The sequence below is a fragment of the Dendrobates tinctorius genome, unplaced genomic scaffold (assembly GCF_039654945.1).
Source record: "Dendrobates tinctorius isolate UK_male_01 unplaced genomic scaffold, ASM3965494v1 ptg000146l, whole genome shotgun sequence".
NCBI lineage: Eukaryota > Metazoa > Chordata > Amphibia > Anura > Dendrobatidae > Dendrobates > Dendrobates tinctorius.
Window position 1 is genome coordinate 934,661 of NW_027361813.1, and position 19,797 is coordinate 954,457.

At 45.8% G+C, this 19,797-nt stretch overlaps 1 protein-coding gene across 3 annotated transcripts in view; it reads right to left on the minus strand.

The window, feature by feature from the left end:
* Nucleotides 1-15,218: 15,218 nt before the first annotated feature.
* The window catches only part of SRCAP (Snf2 related CREBBP activator protein), a 122,153-nt gene continuing 117,574 nt past the window's right edge, over nt 15,219-19,797 (minus strand). For all 3 annotated transcript variants that reach the window (XM_073546301.1, XM_073546300.1, XM_073546302.1), the window contains 7 exons: nt 19,418-19,587; nt 19,136-19,332; nt 18,948-19,062; nt 18,575-18,700; nt 18,065-18,226; nt 17,901-17,984; nt 15,219-17,809 (listed from right to left, as the gene is read on the minus strand). In XM_073546301.1, the coding sequence (XP_073402402.1) occupies nt 15,791-17,809; nt 17,901-17,984; nt 18,065-18,226; nt 18,575-18,700; nt 18,948-19,062; nt 19,136-19,332; nt 19,418-19,587 (2,873 nt within the window). In that variant the 3' untranslated portion in view covers nt 15,219-15,790. The remainder of the gene's footprint in view (nt 17,810-17,900; nt 17,985-18,064; nt 18,227-18,574; nt 18,701-18,947; nt 19,063-19,135; nt 19,333-19,417; nt 19,588-19,797) is intronic.

Here is a 19,797-nt window from a genome sequence, read left to right on the forward strand (position 1 = left end):
TCTCTCCACTATAGCACTCCAGCCTAACTGGCATCTGTGTTGAGGATTTTTAGGGCAAGCTGATGCCAGCTGACACCCCGCTGGAGGTTCTGATAGGCCAACCACCATAGGAGAGAAGCCTTCACATGACTAGGAAGGGGGGTTCTCTTGGTCAGTGAGTTCTGACACTTCTTTGAACACCGGAGTAAAACAGAATGAAGAATCCGAGTATGAGCTTGAGCCCAGGAGACAGCTTGGATGCATGCTCTAAGTAAACCCAGGATGTATATTGAGTCCCTCAGGGTTGGTGCTCTCTGATCCCTGAACCTAGAGATCCTCTGAACAAGATCGAGCAGTCATTCCTTGGGTAAAAAAGACGTTCTCTTTTCTGAGTCCAGGAGTATCACCAAGAACTTCCTCTGTGAAGGGTGAAAGTCTGATTTCTCCAAGTTTTGGATCCAACCCAAGGACTGTAAAATTTCCAAGGACCTCTCTACATCTTGGTTCAGGCAAGTTATGGATGGAGCCACTATTAGAAGGTCGTCTAGGTATGGGACAATGCAAATCCCCTGCTGACGAATGAAGATCATTGCCTCTACCATAATCTTGGTAAACACTCGAGGGGCTGATGACACCCCGAACGGCAGGACATTGAATTGGTAGTGGTTTACCTGGTGACCCTGGGAAACCGCAATCCTGAGGAATTTCCTGTGGTCTGGATGAATCGGGACGTGATAGTAGGCATCCCTCAGGTCTCTCCATTTTGAATCATCTGTACTTTACTACTTGGTTCAAGGGGTTTGAGTTTATGATAACTCTGTGCTTCCCTGACGGTGTTACTAATACGAACAGCAAGGATTTTTGGAGGTGCGCCTGCAGGGATGTCCACTCTCAAGCATTGAGAGGGAGGACTCTCGAATTCTAGTCTCAGTCCATCGCGAATGGTGCGAAGAACCCATTGGTTTGAGGTTATGGATTGCCAATGATCTATGAAATTCGAGAGTCGGCCCCCGACCGGAGAACTGTCATTGTTTGTCCGTGGTATTTTATTGTGGTTGGGGGGCAAGAATATTTCTGCCCTTACCTCCTTTTGGATAACTCCACGGGCCTATTTTGCCCTTCCCCTAGAATTCTCTCTGGGAGGACTGGTCACAGGGGGGACGAAAAAATCGTTTCCTATGTTTCTTTTGTTCCGGAAGCGACTTCTTTTTATCAGTGGCTTTCTCTAAGATATCGTCCAGAGCTGGGCTAAATACATAATTTCCCTGAAAGGGAATCGCACAGAGTTTCGTTTTTGACGTAAAGTCTCCTCCCCAAGATTTCAGCCAGTGTTCTCCTGGCTGAGTTGGAGAGGACCGCAGCTTTCCTTTCAAATGATTTTTATTGAAATTTTATCTTTAAAAGGGAAAGAAAGGGGAAACAAAAAGCTAGAGAGCTCCACTCTACTTTCAGACACTGGTCATTAAAATACACTTAGATACTTTTATAATTCAAACTACAGACATATTAATGAAAGAGTATGAATAAAGGCAGAATTATCAGAACCTTAAATTCCACACTTCCCACTTCAAGTAATACTTATTTAAGGTACCCGAGTTGAAAGCAATTTTCTCTTCCATCCAACTGTGTGTGCGCAAGAGGTCAATGATATCAGTAAATTTAGGCACATCAGGTTTTTTCCACCATGTGGCGATGCAATTTTTAACCGTCAAGAGGATATGTAAGATCACAAATTTGGTGGATTCGCTGACATTCTCAAAGTCCAAGGACAAAAGCGCCATTCGTGGGGTGACCTCAATAGCAGTCTGGGATAGAGACTTTATATGAAAGTTGACTTGTGACCATAGACTTCGCAGCTTTGGGCAGCACCAGAAATTATAAGTTTCCGGGTTGAGAACAGCCTCTCCAGCATAAAGGCGAAATATCTGTACTAATATGTGACAGACGCGTAGGCGTGTAATACCACCTAAGAATAACCTTAAATAAAAGTCTCATGTAAACTCATCGATACAGTGGATTTATATGAGTTTGATCGCGTATTCCCATTGGTCCAACTGTATGGATGACTTCAAATCTACCTCCCATCTAGCCATGTAATTGCTTTTTTAAAAACTCAGTATCCCCGTTAAAATAGAGGTAAATGCTTTTAAGCGACCATTTGGTTTTGAGGTTAGGGTTACCCACTAGTGCAGAGAATTTTTAAATTGGAAACTCTATTACGAAGTAGTTTTTGGAAATGATCTTTTAACATCAAATAAGGCATAAACTCTGCCGAAGGAAGATGGTATTTGTCCTTGAGCTCAGAGAATGAGAAACGATGACACCCATCCCACACATCCCCGACCTTTGTAACATGAGAATCATACCATATACTTGATAGTGGAAAGTTATATATGTGCGAGACAAATTTGAGGGGAAGAGATTTCAGAATGGTAATTCTATCAAGATTTTTAAATTTAACAAGTTTCCTCCAAGCATCAAAAATTGGGTGACTGAGTTTTGGACGTCCATTCCAGCATAAACTTGAAAAACAGGGTCTGTAAAGAGCTATAATTATTATGGGCCAATTCCAAATCCATCCATGAAGGACAATCCCCCTCCCTAAACCATTGGTGACTATGCTTGATAAAGGTCGCTCGGTAATAAGCCCATATGTTCGGTAAGGCCACTCCGCCATTGTTTTTACATCTATATAAAATGTTATTTGCTATTCTTGGTTTTATATTCTGCCAAATAAATGAGTTTATCAAGTTTTGTAGCTTGATAATCAGTTTCATGTGCAGTTTTAAGGGGATTGTCCGAAAAATATATAAGATCTTCGGTAAGATGAAGGATTTGACCGCCAATACCATGCCAAGCAATGTAAGTTCTAAAAGCCTGAAAGGGATAAAGTCTTTAGAGATGGTCTTAACCAGAATGTCAATATTAGATGGGATAATCGTTTGGAGATCATGGGTAATATTGATGCCTAGGTATGTCAAGCTCCTCTCCTCTAGCTGAAATTTAGTCCGGCTTAGAACGTCCTCAATATCCGTTCGTGTTAAGTTAAAAGGTAGAATTCTGGACTTAGCGTTGTGGATTTTAAAAAAAGATGTTAGAAAACTGTTCTGATATTATTTTCAGGACCTCCACAGATTCAACCGGATCTGTGACTGATATAAAGGAGATCATCAGCAAATTTTGGTGGAGTCGGAGTTGTAGTCAGTATAAAATGGACCGACTCCTAAAATATATAATAAATTGGGTACAGTAATTCAATGCAGAATGTGCTGAATATTTTTTCATAGGAATTTGGGAAAGTTCTGAAATGTCCTATAAATGACTGTTCTATTCCTGATCTAAGGCTACATTCACACACAGCGTTTTTCCTGCTTTTTTGAGGATACGTTTTTCAGTTGCAAAAGCAGCTCAGCTTTTTAAAAAAACCGCATCACCTGAAAGGTTTTTGAGCTCATAGATAATGTTTTCAATAGCAAAAGCAGATTAGAAATCTGCTCTATATATCCATTTATCCATATCTGTCTATCCATATCATATCTGTACCAAAAAGAATGAAAGCCGGATAGCACACAGACTAACACTCCTTTTTTTTTTAGCACCAGTCAGGTACACCTCATAGCTGCCCAAAGGGACGCCCAGGACAGGCATTGCTCGTCTTCAGTAACATCAACATCAACTGATAGTTGGAATAAATAGACTGCATTCATCACCACATCTTCTTAAGGTGCAGGCTTTATTTTCAAGTGTAGGGGTGTGCAGTATGAGGTTCTGCAGCAGCTGAGGTGCGCAGTATGAAATTCTGTGGAACAGTATGAGGTTCTGCCCCCCCCCGGTTTGATCCTGGCTACGCCCATAGTGTGAATGTAGCCTGAGGATCTAGGCTTTATCTTAGCCAAGATGAGTCAGAGTGTATGTGTGTGTGTTTGTGTGTGTATATATTATATATATATATATATATATATATATATATATATATACACACACACACATATGAACAGAGTACAGACCAAAAGTTTGGACTCACCTTCTCAAAGTGTTTTCTTTATTTTCATGACTATGAAAATTGTAGATTCACTCTGAAGGCATCAAAACTATGAATTAACACATGCGAAATTATATAATTAACAAAGAAGTGTGAAACAACTGAAAATATGTCTTATATTCTAGGTTCTTCAAAGTAACCACGTTTTGCTTTGATTTCTGCTTTGCACACTCTTGGAATTCTCTTGATGAGCTTCAAGAGGTAGTCACTGGAAATGGTCTTCCAACAGTCTTGAAGGAGTTCCCAGAGATGCTTAGCACTTGTTGGCCCTTTTGCCTTCACTCTGCGGTCCAGCTCACCCCAAAACATCTCGATTGGGTTCAGGTCTGGTGACTGTGGAGGCCAGGTCATCTGGCGTAGCACCCCATCACTCTCCTTGGTCAAATAGCCCTTACACAGCCTGGAGGTGTTTGAGGTCATTGTTCTGTTGAAAAATAAATGATGGTCCAACTAAACGCAAACCTAGAACCTAGAATATAAGACATATTTTCAGTTGTTTCACACTTTTTTTGTTAAAGATATAATTCCACATGTGGTAATTCATAGTTTTGATGCCTTCAGAGTGAATCTACATAGTCATGAAAATAAAGAAAACTCTTTGAATGAGAAGGTGTGTCCAAACTTTCGTCTGTACCGTATGTATGTAATCGATATTATACAGTGTATTACATATTTACAATTTATTACAGTTTTGTGTTCTAAAGTTGTATTCCAATAAATATATTATTTTCTATCTAAATATCTTGATTATTGTATCATAAAATGATTAAATGTCTGATGTTCACATTGTACTACAATAAATTTTTCACTTAAATATAAGCAATATATGTGGGAGTCGGAGTCGGTGGAAGGGAAATTGAGGAGTTGGAGTCGCAGGTTTGGCTTACCGACTCCACAGCCCTGTGCAGAGGGAAGTCTGGAACCACACACATACTTGCGACTTGGTTTATTCTTTTTAAGGGCAGAGGCCTTGTCTCCCTAAAACAGAGAGAGAAGGCATACTAAGTCACCTCAGAGACTATTCAGACAGAAAAGGGGGACCCACCCTGCTAGTTAGGGCTGATTGAGATGACCCCTCCTCCACAGCTTATTCCCCAGCTGCTGCCCCATCCATCACCCCCGTGGGGTTGCTGGCTCACTCCCCCCCGTCGGGTGACGCCTTGCAAGGGTCGGCAGTGCTCCAGTTGCTTTGATGGGGCCCCGGGACAGCCGCCAGCGGTCCGGTAATTGCAGGCCGTGCGTGCGTTCCAGCCTGGAACGCAGGTGGGAGGCAAACGGGAAGTTCGGCGGGGGTCTCGACGTCACTTCTGGTGCGTGCGCATGGCCTTGGATACAGCCGCATGGGGAGGACCCCGGTTGCACATCACCACCCTGCTTTACCCCACTGAGGGGGCACAGGAGTGGCGGGCAAAGGTCCCGAGTACCACCAGAAGCAGAGACGAGAGCAGCCCTTTCCACCGGAGAGCAGAGCCCCCTGCTGTTGGCTGCTCGGCATACAGGTAGATGATATAGTGCCTCCGGTCGCGGCAACACTATCAGGACCTCTTCATGCTCCATAGGGGACAGGTAAAACACTGGTTAGCAGGAAGGGGAGGGTTATTTAACCTCTTGTGCTTCCTGTCCCCCATTAGGGCGGAGAGACAAGGCCTCAGATATGGCTGCTGTGGAAGGTGACTAGAGAAATATCCATTAGGTGCTTAATAAAGCAGGGTGGCGTGTGTGCCACTGACAGTACAGGAGTGTCTCTGACCTGTGAAAACAGCAAGTGGTTGGAGAAAAAAGAAAGTGCAGATGTGTGACAAGGCTGTGGGGTTCGCCAAGCTCATTGTCAGCCTATTGCAATAGGTGAGTGGATGAATGCGTGTGGAAAGTGGAGCCACCTTTCCTAGTAACATCCAAGACCATTGTGTAGCAAACAAGTGGTGTTTGTGGCAATAGGATGCTAGGTGGAACATTTCTCCTTAATCTATTCGTTACTCTGGCGAGACAACATAGCACTAAATACCTGTAAACTAGTTTGACTGGCCAACCATGGGATTCTGTCTGATCGCTTGGGCCTCGGGACTGCCTAGACTAGGGAACTATAGAGGACAACTTGTTGGCCCTACCACCACAGAAATATTGCACCAAGCTTTGGACATTGCCAAATTCTACATAGGAGACCCTATGGTGAGACAATCAACTCCGATGACACTGTAACCACTGGCTCGACAGTAGGGCTGCACACTCTGCTGCCCTCTGGGACATGATTGGGCAATTTATGGAGAAAATAGCCCCAGAAATACAAGCGTTAGTAGCTGAACAGAAGACCGACACCCCAGCGCAAGCAGCCCAATTGGCCAACGAGTTTACAGCCAACTGACCCCACTGGAGACCCGATATGCCCACTGAACTCAGAAGACCCCCTCAACCAAAGATTTTACTGGCGACCAGTCACTCAAGCAGGAAGGTAAAGAAACCAGATTGTATCTTAATTTCTCAGACAACCATGTTTTTGCAAACCGAGAAGAATTGACTTTTTATCTGTATATTGGCTTGTGGAGTTAAGTGTTTACTTCTGGGGGGGGTCAAGAAGGCAGACTTGCAAACCGATATCCCATTTAACATACTGTGTAAAGGCCCCGTCACACACAGCGACCTCACTAGCGAGATCGGTGTGACGGGGATCAGCGACCGCCCCCCCCACCGGGTATCGCTGATCGTGCTTGATAGGCCTGGGCCGTTCTTTTTAATCGCTGGTCTCCCGCTGCCCAGCACGCATTGCTGCATGTGGCAGCGAGAGATCAGCGACGCTGGTTTCTAATGTAAACATCTCCTGGATACCCACTGGTTTCCCAGGTAAACAGCGGGTATCCAGGAGCCGCGGCTCTTGGACAACCGATATTTACATTAGAAACCAGCGTCGCTGGTCCTGATCGCTGGGGCGGTCTATGTGACAGCTCACCAGCGATCAGCCTAACGATGTCCCAGCGATCCCATCATGTCGGATCGTTGGTGGGATAGCTGGGACATCGTTATGTGTAACGGGGCCTTAAGTCTGTAATAGTAACTTGTACATAGTGTGTTTATCTTTGTTTATTGTGTGATTTGCTAATTGTATATTGTATTCTGGAAGTTTGTTGACTTCGAAAGTAGATAGGGAAAGGCTGTGAGGGTGGACTGAAGGACACTGGGTAAATCTAAAAATAGATCACATGGCTTGGGTATGACTTTCTCGTTGGGGTCACGCTTCAGGATCGCAGCTGAGGGTACATCGACCCGGCTGAAAGAACACAGGACTGCTCGTCGTTATCTCTTCTGTTTGTGTATATCACAGGTGGCGTAGCGACCCTGGGAGCTCTGATGTAACATCTACCGTTATCCAGGCGACTCAGTGGGTTAGTCCCAGTAATGTGCACCATCTTGGGAGTAATTGCTGGGACTGTTCTGTTTGCTATTGGGTGTTGTTGGTCAATAAAGTATTGCCACACTGTTTTACCCTAACTCTGTGTTGTCTGTGTAGTGTATTACCCACAGGGAGATAGAGAGGGCGATCAGTGGTATGAGCCCTGGTCCATGCAGTCTTGCTAAAAGGCAGCCGGACCAACGGACGAGAGCACCCACTGACCCCTTTTCTCCACAAAGACTATTTCAGTACCCAGAAGAAAATCCACCAGGACAAAGGGTTACCAACAGTATACTTGATTTGCCCAACCCACGGTGCTGTTATACGTGTAAGTGCCTTGAACACATGTCCAAAGATTGTCCCCAGGGCCGTCAGCCGATCAACATCAGCCAAAACAAGCCAGCAGGGTCTGAAGGATGCTGTCACCCAGGATACACCAGCAGCAGATGAAGTGATTTATCCCATCCATACTATACAGCGGGTGGTCCACATTACACCAGCCAATCGCCATATCCAGCTGGTCAAGGTCGGTGATATCCAGGCTCAGGGACGCCGGGTCTTCCCTCACTCTGGTCAGCACAGATAGTCACACCAGGACACTATTTACCAGGCTGAGATAGACTGCAAGGAGTTTAGGGACGCCTAACTCATGGACCCCACACTCAATCTTGTCCGCAGTACGGTTGCTGCTCGTCCTGGGGAAAGAAATCAGATAGAGGTGTATAGATGGGAGAATGGATTGCTGTATTGGGAAAAGCCCACATTCTGCCCAGAGAAACCATGGACACGTGTCCATCAGCTCATGGTACCCAACCAGTGCACCCATACTGTCCACAAGGAGGTCAAAAGACCCAGGACAGTCTGCGGTGTAGTTTCTTCTGGCCAAGAGTGACTCAAGATGTGCGAAAATACCAAATCTCTTGGCTGGTTTGTCAATGCATTGGGGGGGAGCACCCTGTTGTGCCCCACTCCAATCCATGTTCTTGATAGCTGAACATGCCAAAAGGTTGGCATCAATTTAGTGGGCCTCTTAGCTGTCCCCAGCCACAGTGAAGAGCGGTTCATCCTCACGCCGATCGACTTTGCCCTTGCCCTATCATTCAATGCGGAGCACCTGGCTCAAGCTCTACTGGACATTTTTAGTATAGTAGGGTTTCCACAGGAGCTATTGCCCAACCAGGGAACCCTGTTACAAAGTGAGCCGATTCATAGCTTCTGGAAGAAACATGGAATCCACCCAATTGGTACCACTCTCTAACACCCACAAACTGATGGGTTGTGTTTCAATGGAATGCTCAAGCAGCTTATTTGTCTGTATGTGGACTCTTAAGGGGGTTGGACGGGGGGGGGGGAAACCTGCAACAGCTCCTTTTTGCCTACTGGAAGGTGCAACAGGACTCTAATTGGTTTCTCTTACTTCAAATTGCTGTACAGCCAAAAAATACAAGGGCTTTTGGAGCTGGTATGAGACCGTTGGGAGGGCCCTTTTCCCACAGAAGTTTCCATTCTGAATTTTGTCCAGAAGTTTAGGGAAAAACAAGGAGGTACCTCATGTCCGTAGCCCATGGGAATTTAGAAATCGCTCAGGAAAGGCAACGATATTACAACCGTGCTGCCAGACTCCCGAGAATTTACCTGTAGACAGAAGGTTCTAGTAGTAGTACGCAAAAATAAGCTGCAAGCTGTGTGGGCAGGTTCATTTACCATCACCAGGAAATGCAGTGAAACGGACTACACAATGGCCTTGGATCGAGTAGGTGTTTGTGAACAGACTGATCATGTTAACAGGCTAAAAGCTTATGAGGAAAGGGAGGTCACCAATTTAGAAGTTTGTTGACCCTCTTTAGATGACCCAGATATGGACTAGATCCCGAACTTATAAAACGCAAAAGAGACACAGCGTAACAGATGCCCCATTGGGGGAGTGGCTTGGCACATATTGCTCCCTGTTCACGAGTCGGCCTGGTCGAACACCCATGGACCAGCACCATGTTACTGGGTGGCACCTTAAGTGTTGGCAATGATGGAGGTGGATGACATGTTGAATATGGGGGGGGGGGGTCATAGCTCCTTCCCATAATCCATTGGAAGCCAGTATAGTGTTGGTGGTCAAAACAGACAAAAGTACTTGCTTCTGTGTGGATTATAGGCGACTCAATGAGGTTAACTTTACAGATGCGTACCCCATGCCTTGGGTGGATGAACTACTAAACAGTAGGAGGATCTCAGTTCATATCTACCACTGATTTGAGCAAGGGATACTGGCAGATCCCACTTACACAAGAGGCTCAAGAGAAATCTGCATTGATCACCCCTTTTGGCCTGTATGAGTTTACCAGCATGCCACTCTGGATAAAAATCGCCCCGGATATCGTCCAAAAGATGGTGTTTTTAGAGGTATGTCAGTGGTATCTTCAGGATGTGTCCCAGGTTCTGCAGAGTGTAGCCAAAGCCCAGCTTACCATCAGTACCTAGGGCATCTGGTGGGCAGTGGAGGTGCATTCATTCCAAACCCGCAAAAGTAGAAACCATTGCCCAGTGGCTTTGCCCAGCCACTCAAAAACCGCTCAGTGCATTCCTAGGGACCGCAAACTAATATCAAAAGTTTATTCTTAATTACAGCACAGTAGCAAAACCCCTTACTGACCTCACTATCAAGAGATATGCCTGCAATCTTATTTGGTCCCCAGAATGTGAGTCCACTTTTCTCCAGTTGAAAACCCAGTTAGCCCAAAGCCTAGTCCTGACTTCTGCCAGTTTCATTTTCCAAACAGACACATGGGATACTTGATTGGGAGTCTTACTCAGTCAAGTGGGGGGAAACGGTCAGGAACACCCAGTAGCCTGGTTCCAGGAAGTTGTTGGATTGGGAGAAGGCATAACCACAATAGAAAAAGAATGCGTGGCCATAGTCTAAACCATGTAATAATTGCAGATATTCCCCCCATGGCAAGGAATTCACGGTCATAACTGACCACAATCCTTTATGTTGGCTAAATCTGACTGCTGGGGAAAATGGACATTTACGCAGCTAGAAAAATTCTAGGACTGTAAGGCCCAAGTCTGTCTCCCATAAAAAGGGCAGAGATTATGGAAATGATTGACGGTCCAAAAAAGTTAAGGATGATCGGAAGCCTGTGACATCTGGCAGCACGATCAACAGCAATCTACTACATCCGGTCTCCAAAGCAGATAAAGATGGGGGAGGAAAGTGACGACAGCAGTTAATCTTAATAATGCCAGACCTATACAGCTCTGTCAAAAATTAAGCGACCACCACATTAAAACCTGTCATGGGCAGCCCATTTTCCAGACCTGAATCCCATTGAAAACCTCTGGAATGTAATCAAGAGGATGATGGATAGTCACAAGCCATCAAAGAAATGCTTACATTTTTGGGCCAGAGAAAGTGTGAAAGACTGGTGGAAAGCATGCCAAGACCATGCTATGTAAGCTGTTTTTAAAAAATCATGGTTATTCCACAAAATATTGATTTCTGAACTCTTCCTGAGGTAAAACATTAGTATTGTTGTTTCTAAATGATGAACTTGTTTTCTTAGCATTATTTGAGGTCTGAAGGCACTGTTTTGTTTTTTTTAAATGCTATTTTTCTTTGTCAGAAAAAAAATACAAAATTTATTGCTTGGAAATTCAGGGACATGTCAGACTAAAAGAACAATTAACATTTTACTCAAAAATATACCTATAAAGAGAAAATCAGACAAACTGAACATTTGAAAGTGGTCATTTTTGCCAGCGCTGTATGTGGAGACACAGGGGTGGAGGTGTCATTGGGTGCCGAATGGACCAGTGTTCATTCTACTGAACACCAGCTCTCCTTTTACCATAGGCATAAAACTACTCAGACAATACAGGGTACAAGGCCAGGTGACCGGAGGGTCACAACCAGGCTTTTCCAAACGTATCCATGGGGCTCAGGTGACTGGTGGGTCCAAATCCTAACAAGCCAAACATATCAATGGTCAATGGAGCAGATCTGTATTCATTCAGCCAGGGCCGTAGTCCCCTAAGCTTGCAGCCTGTAGAATGTCAAATCTGTGTCCCTCGTAATGGAGCCATGATCTGGCAGCTATCCCGTAGAGTGTTCCTGGCTGTGGTTTTGGAAAGAGTCTCTGGAATATTAAGATGTATATTAGAGGTATATCCCACTTATATAGCTCACAACTGTTGTACTTCAAGCCAGCAATGAGAGGTCAAGTGGAAGATGTGAGATGTGTCAAGAGTGGGATAAGAGGGTTGCATTGACAATCCAACACAATGGGCAGCACTTTGAACACATTTTATAAGTGGTCATAAACCTGTAAATAACTCATGAAAGAATAGTCATGTTAAAACCAAGCACACCATTGTTTTTCTTGTGAAATTGTCAATAAGTTTTATGTGTCACATAACCCTCTTCCCATTTGAAAAAAAAAATAAAGTTGGATCCAAAATGGCCGCCATCCACCTTGAGAAGTATCCCCCCTCCCATATACTAATGTGTCACAAACAGGAAGTTGATCTCACCAACCATTCCCATTTTATTGAGGTATATCCATATAAATGGCCCACCCTGTAGTCTAATACTGCTCCAGGTTGTTGGGTCTCCTTCGTAATAGGCTACTCTGTTACCTAAACACTTGTCACTAGACAGATTTCCCCTGCACTCTTCTCATAATCCAGCAGTAAGAAAATTACAGAAGGTATTTCTTCTCAAAAAAGACCTTAAACCTGTTTTTCATCAAGTTAGTTAGGAGTATCCTCCACAGATTTAATGCTGCCCGAACCAAGAAGAAAATTGACTCTCAATTGATTTTTCTTACCTGAATAAAGCTCCTGCTGAGAAAGAAATTCAAGAAGGAAACAATCAGATCAGTAATTTCCATGCGTCAACAGGGCGAATTTATGGCAATTAGCAGTAGAGCGCCAAGACGCCTCTAATTTTATATCCCTCTTTATCCAGCTCACAAGGTTTATGGCAATTACAATTTACATTCAGGAATGTCATTTTTAGCTTTGCTTCCCCTTTGGGATTTTTGTGACTCCTACAATGTTCACATATGTGTCTGCTGAACATAACCAATTGTCTAAGCTATCTACAGAACAAGAGCTTCTATTCCATCTCCAAAATATGTTACACATTCTGACCAGTCACAGCTTTATCAATTAAGAAAAGGCTCCAACTTATTCCCAATACGGAAATGTAAGCAACTCCTAAAAGGTGTTAAAGTCTCGCAGATTCCAGGATGCACAAGGTATTGAAGAGTGTTAAATACGCAATTACCAACAACCTTGTGACTATAAAGATGGTGAGGAATTCTGAATCCTCCACAGGCTGCTGCCCTTTCCTGGTCAGGATCCCGCTAAGTTTCTCTAGTCAAACATCTTTTTATTGTGGGAAAAAATCCTGTGCTTTGCCCAGAAGATATTCTGCATCACCAAATGTTATATCACGTGATGGTTGTCTCTACTTTGTCTAAAGAAGGAGCTTTATCTGATGCCCCAATATCTTACTATGGATGCCTTCAACTAAGGTTGGGGCACCATTGTACAGAACTCTAGAGGTCGCAGTCCTTGAATCTGATAAAAGGACTGACTGATCAGCTCTCAATAACTCATAGCCACACCTGCTTCATCTGGACCTTAAGGCCAAGTACATCAATTGGCCAAAGGTTTATTATATTAACAAACAGGGAGGCACAAGAAGTCCCCCCCCCAGTCAGAGTGTCAGATTTTTTTCTGAGGGGGAGGCAAAAGCAGAGTTGAGATAAATCTTGGCAGTAAAGGCTCTCCCAACTATCATAGCAGATTGGTTGAGCCAGAACTTAGTCCACCCTGGAAAATGGCATCTCCACCAAGACCTCAATCATATCATATTCAAGATGGGATTGCCAGAGATAGAAAAGGCGGCCACAAAACAATATGAAATTTTACTAGAGAACACCAACTCAGTGAACAGTGTCAGTTCCATGGACCAACATATTCGAGTTCCATTTTTCCCTCTATAAGTTGATCATAAGAGTACTGGATTTAGAGAAAGGGCGAATGGCGTCAAACTGTAGTAATCTTGATCTCTTAGGATCTGTTTTCCTGAGTAGAAAGATCTGAATAGCAAAGGATTGCCTGAAAGTCAAAAACACCATGCTGGCCTCTTGGATACCTGCTACAACCAAGAGTTATTCCAGCACCTGATAGACCTCTAACTGGTGTTCTGACTATGGCACCTAAAATGCAATTTCTTAAGAAGCAAAGCAAACCTAAAACGCCTGTCTGATAGATAAGTTACTTCAGCTATGGATGTGACTAGAGCATAATACGACATAATTATGGGTAAAGCAATTACAGTCACTTTGTGCTCTTTGAACAATAGGCCTGACATTAGGCTAGGCCAAGCTTGTAACTTCCATCCAGCCTGACCCCGCTATACGCACTATGACCTCACCCCGCCTGACCCGCTACACGCACTATGACTTCACCCCGCCTGACCCGCTATACGCACTATGACCTCACCCCGCCTGACCCGCTACACACACTATGACTTCACCCCGCCTGACCCGCTACACGCACTAAGACCTCACCCCGCCTGACCCGCTATACGCACTATGACCTCACCCCGCCTGACCCGCTACACGCACTAAGACCTCACCCCACTTGACCCGCTACACGCACTAAGACCTCACCCCACTTGACCCACTACACGCACTGACCTCACCGCCTGACCCGCTAAATGCACTGACCTCACCGCCTGACCCGCTACATGCGCTGACCTCACCGCCTGACCCGCTAGATGCACTATGACCTTACCCTGCTTGACCCTCTACATGCACTGATCTCACGCCTTACCTGCTACATGCACTGACCTCACCGCCTGACCCGCTACATGCACTATGACCTTACGCTGCCTGACCCACTACATACACTGATCTCACTGCCTGACCTGCTACATGCACTGACCTCACCGCCTGATCCGCTACATGCACTGATCTCACCGCCTGACCCGCTACATACACTATGACCTTACCCTGCCTGACCCGCTACATGCACTGATCTCACCGCCTGACCCGCTAGATGCACTATGACCTTACCCTGCTTGACCCTCTACATGCACTGATCTCACGCCTTACCTGCTACATGCACTGACCTCACCGCCTGACCCGCTACATGCACTATGACCTTACGCTGCCTGACCCACTACATACACTGATCTCACTGCCTGACCTGCTACATGCACTGACCTCACCGCCTGATCCGCTACATGCACTGACCTCACCGCCTGATCCGCTACATGCACTGATCTCACCGCCTGACCCGCTACATACACTATGACCTTACCCTGCCTGACCCACTACATGCACTGATCTCACCGCCTGACCTGCAATGTGCACTGACCTCACCGCCTGACCTGTTACATGCACTATGACCTCCCTGCTCAGCTGAAAATACTGTGGTGATCTAACAAACTGTGAAAGATCTTGAGGCCAGAATTTAGACAAATACAAATGGATTATAGGCCGGTTTTAGACGCTCATCTCATAAAAATGCAGAGTAAACATTTCAGCTGCAAAGCAATATGAAGGGCAAAGGGAATCTATCATGAAGGGAATGCAGTCCAAAGCTCGCCTATGATCCTGGAGACTCACACCACACATGATGCTCTACAGTCATCTACATATGAGGTATATTTTACGCTTGCGTTTAATATTCGAATCATTTACTCCATGTTGCCCTATAGTCAAGGATGGCACGACCAACACCTGTCAAATCAGCACCTAATTAAAAGTTCTGAGTGAAGAAGCCAGCTTGGACATTAGGGAGAGGAAGGCGACACCATCAACAACTTTATTCCAATGATACAACGGACAAAAATAGAGAATTTCATGTGCATTGCTAGTTCTAGGAATCAGACCAGACTGTGCTAATATAGTAAAACAATACAGATCATGATAGATTCCCAACAGCAACATACAGAGAACGCTGCCGCCGCCGCTCACCCTGACAGAGGGGCCTCTCCACACACAGCGTACTTTACTCAACACTTTATTTTCAGGACAGAAATACAGGAACTTCTGTAGAAACAAGTCCAAAGCGTTGAGGCTGTGAGTGCAATGACATGCCCAGCCCCCAGTGACACCTAATACTACAGGGCCTGACAACCCAGAACACCGAGAGAACGTAGTGCCTGATCCCCTGCAACATATTGAGTCCATCCCATCTTCTTGCATAGATTGTAATTCTCAGTAACAAGGCTGCAGCTTTACAGCCAACACTTGGCCTCTCTCAAAACAAATCTGTGGTCAAACATCGGGACCCTTTCTCCTGCTCTTAAGTAATTTGTTATGGTGGCCTTTCCCAAGAAAACATTGGTCACTGCCAATTGCAGTAACTCACGTTTTGGCCTTTCTGCCTTTGTGGCTACTTGGAGAATTAAGGAGAGGGGAACGTGACGAGCGAGTGTTACTCGCAGGGTTGGCAGTAAGGGAGCTGCGCAGAACCCGCTCTGCAGGGGGACAAGGACGCTTCCTGCTTTCGCTGGAACTGCCATGTGGAGGAGAGGAGGAAGATGGGCTGGGAGAACTCACACTCTGAGGCTTCCTTTTTTTGGTGGAAAGTTTTTCCTGTATAGGAATTGTGTGTGGAGAACGTCCACGGGGAGATTTGGAAGATACAACAGAGTTCTGAAAGACTACAGGAGGCGTCTGGTTTGTGCTCTGTAGTCTAGTCCTGACATTACGTGTCAGAGGGGCGCTCACAGTAACCTCGTCATCAGAAGAATCATCAGTGTCAGCAAGGTAGGAGTTCTGCTCCATCGGCTCCGGGGGTTCCACCTTAAGTGGTTTGCAATTTCTCTGTAGAGAAGTCCTTGTGACTTGGCGCCTGGGAGATCTTTCTGGAGAACTGTCAGTTATGGGTAACATGGGACTAGAGTTGATTTGGATCACAGGACGAACCTTGGGAGGGCGGCCACGTTTACGCTTTGGAGGGTACATGGGCTCCTCAACACCACTGCTGCTTGTACCCTCAGCTGGCACCGTGGGAATGTTGGAAGATACACTGGGAATGATGGAATCAGGAGACTGACCAGAGAACAATGACGACTCATTCTGTCCATCAGATTTACTGCGGGCACAAACTGAAGAGAAAGTTATTCCAGTTGTATCTCTGTCATGGACCTCAGGTGTGGAGTCTCTGTGAGGCAACAATGGCAATACAGGGATAGGCTCCCCTACTGAATCTTCATGTTTCTTAGGCGAGACTAATGATGCAAATGAGGGCTCTTCACACAGTTTGGAGGATGCCATTGAAGGAACACAAGGAGTTGAGTCAGGCTTATGGGGTGACATAGAGGTGGCATATATTTTGGGAGGTCGCCCTCTTTTTCTTTTCTCAATAGGTGATTTACTTACAATTTCAGAACTCGTCTTAACAGAACTATTTGGACTTCCAGGAGTCTGGACTACAACAGAAGATGTCACCAAATCTACTGTGGGTCTTTGAAAAGCAGTGCCAAGATCTAGAGACGTGTGGGCAGAGGAGTCCACAGGGGGCATATCATTAGGTAAGTAAGTTGGTGACATGTCTCCTCTTGTTTTCGGGGGCCTTCCTCTCTTTCGCTTTGGTGGAGGACTGCCTGTTTCAGAAGTCTCTTCAGATAATCGATCATGAGGAGAGCTATGAGAAATGGGGATAGTAGAATTCTGGCAATTATTTCCTGTGGCTATTTGGCATCCTCTACCCCTATTTTGGCGCCGAGGAGTGGGAAGCCATTCTTGTACTATGGTAATGAGACGCCCTGGCAGCCGTCTAAGCACTTTAGCAGTTGGTGAGTCCTCTGAAGCCCCAGCAAGCATAATCTCAGAGTCTGCAAAGACTTTCCTGCGAGGTGTGCGGGGTGGAATGGGGCTGCCTGGCACTGTACTCACTGGGCTGCCTGGCACAGACGCCGTATCTGCTACATTCTCCATCACAACATCCTCAGCATCTTCATTGTGTACAGGAACAGTGTCCTCCTCAGAGAAACCAATAGGAGGCAATGCAGTGGACAGTGGGTCCATTGTAAGAACCTGGGTGGCTACGACGTCTGCACTTGGACTGGAGGCATCGGGCTCTGGAGTGGCTTGATTGCTCCGGCTGGGGGGAGGACTGTCATGGACAACTTCGTCTTCCTGGGATTGGGGTGCAATGTCTGGAATGGTCAGGTTCTCTGTGTGGTCCAAATTTTCAATTGGTCTGCTTCCTCTTAACCGTTCACTCATGCGAACCCCAACACGTTCTAGAGGTTTGTTGGGCACTGGAGTCTTCAGTTTACGATTTCTTCTGTTTTCTTCATCCCATTTCTCTTCTGTTATCAGTCCTACCTCATCTTTAGCAAGGAAAAGGTCTTTGCGTGCAGCCTCCACCTGCTCCTGGATAGGAATGAGGGGAAACCCGATTAGATTGTTGTACAGATCAGGAGACCACCAGTGAGTACAGTGGAGACGAGCCTCAGTCACTTACCTCTGCCTGCTTCAGCTCCTCTTTACTGACTTCTTCCAATGAAGCTTCCAGATAGTACATGGCATATCTCTCAATAGGCGTCAGCTGGGGGTGACAAATCCATGCATTACTGATTACTTTCATCACAAATTCATCATTTTCATGCTGTCATTTCCAAGCATTACCTGTTCCACCAAAGCAGATATTTCCTGCTCCGCGCGGCTCTGCTCCTCTTCTTCTGGCTCCAAAGGAACATTTTCATTAAACTCTGCAAGATCTGCAACTTGCTCGGCTCGAACCAGAGAGGCAGCAAGAGTATCCTCCTCGTCCTCGGCACCACACAGCGCCTACACAAAAGGCAAACACACAGGAGGCAGTGAGTGCAATGCTGCCGCTGTACACCAGGCAGACTTCAATGGGTTCTTCACTTTCTTTGCCCAAAACCACCAATATTCAGATACATTATTTACCCTGGGCCAAGTTTAGTTACGATGGACAAGAAGCCAAGTGTATGACATTACATGCCAGTGCCCTGCATGATAAAGGGGGCCAAGTACAGGTGTGTGCGCTGTGTAAAAACAGGTTCCACCTCACCCTACACGGAGAGCGTCAGAACAAGAGTTACAGTCAGCAGAGCGCCCTACATCACAGACCCCATGGCCGATGAGCGACCGTCATTGGTGGCAGTGACTTACTTGCTCCAATATATGCTCTTGTCGAGATGTTGCCCCCTCCTCTGTGTTATGGTCTGGGGATGCATTATGGGTCTCGACCTCCTTGCGCGATGTATCTTCCATATCAAACAGTTCCCTGATTGTGTGCTAAAATAAAAGAAATAAATATATCAGTCATCACCAACCCAGGCATCACACAAAGCAGTGGAGGCTTCCTGTTGATCCCTTTCTTACATTATGTATAGGAAACAAAAAGCAGCCATAACAAGTGCCAACAGATTCTACAAGTGGCCAAGTATTAGACTAGAATAGTCCTGAGAGTCCCGGATAGCAGGCTTTGATCTTACAGAGGGAAGGCTGGCCCGTCAGGATCGTTCCAAGGAGCACGTCTTACCTGTTTGAAGTAAGCTGTAGTGAAGTTTCCACCCTCAATGGCCATGTCTCCCAGCAAACGCTTCTGCTGGGCTTTCTTCAGAATGTTTTCTTCCACTGTTCGTTCACTGACCAGCCTGCAAGAGGACAGGGGCAAATGTAGCCGAGATCACAGGACAGGCTGCACCGCATGAGAACTACACAGCATACCTGTATATGTGCACGTCCCGTGTCTGCCCGATGCGGTGACATCGGTCCTGAGCTTGTGCATCCATTGTGGGATTCCAGTCACTGTCATAAAAAATGACAGTATCTGCCCCCGTTAGGTTCACTCCAACCCCTCCACTGCGTGTAGAAAGAATGAAGCAGAAGATGCGCTTGTCCATGTTGAAACGTTCCATCAGCACCTGGAAGTGAGCGAGAATAGAATGACACCGCGATGCTCACCCTACTGCACCACAAGCCAAGCACCCTCCACTGCCACCATGTTACCTGTCTCTGCTCCACACGTGTAGATCCGTCTAGGCGCACATAAATGTGGCCGTGATAATTTAGGAACTGCTCCAGGACATCTAACATCCGCGTCATCTGCGTGAATATGAGCACTCGATGGCCGCCAGATTTCAGCTGACGCAGCAGGCGATCCATGGTCTGCAGCTTTCCTGTACATAATTATTATTATTATTATAGTGCCATTTATTCCATGGCGCTTTACAGGTAAGGGGGGGTATACATAAAAGCAAGTACAATAATCTTAAACAATACAAGTCATAACTGGTACAGGAGGAGAGAGGACCCTGCCCGCGAGGGCTCACAATCTACAAGGGATGGGTGATAATACAGTAGGCGAGGGTAGAGCTGGTCGTGCAGCG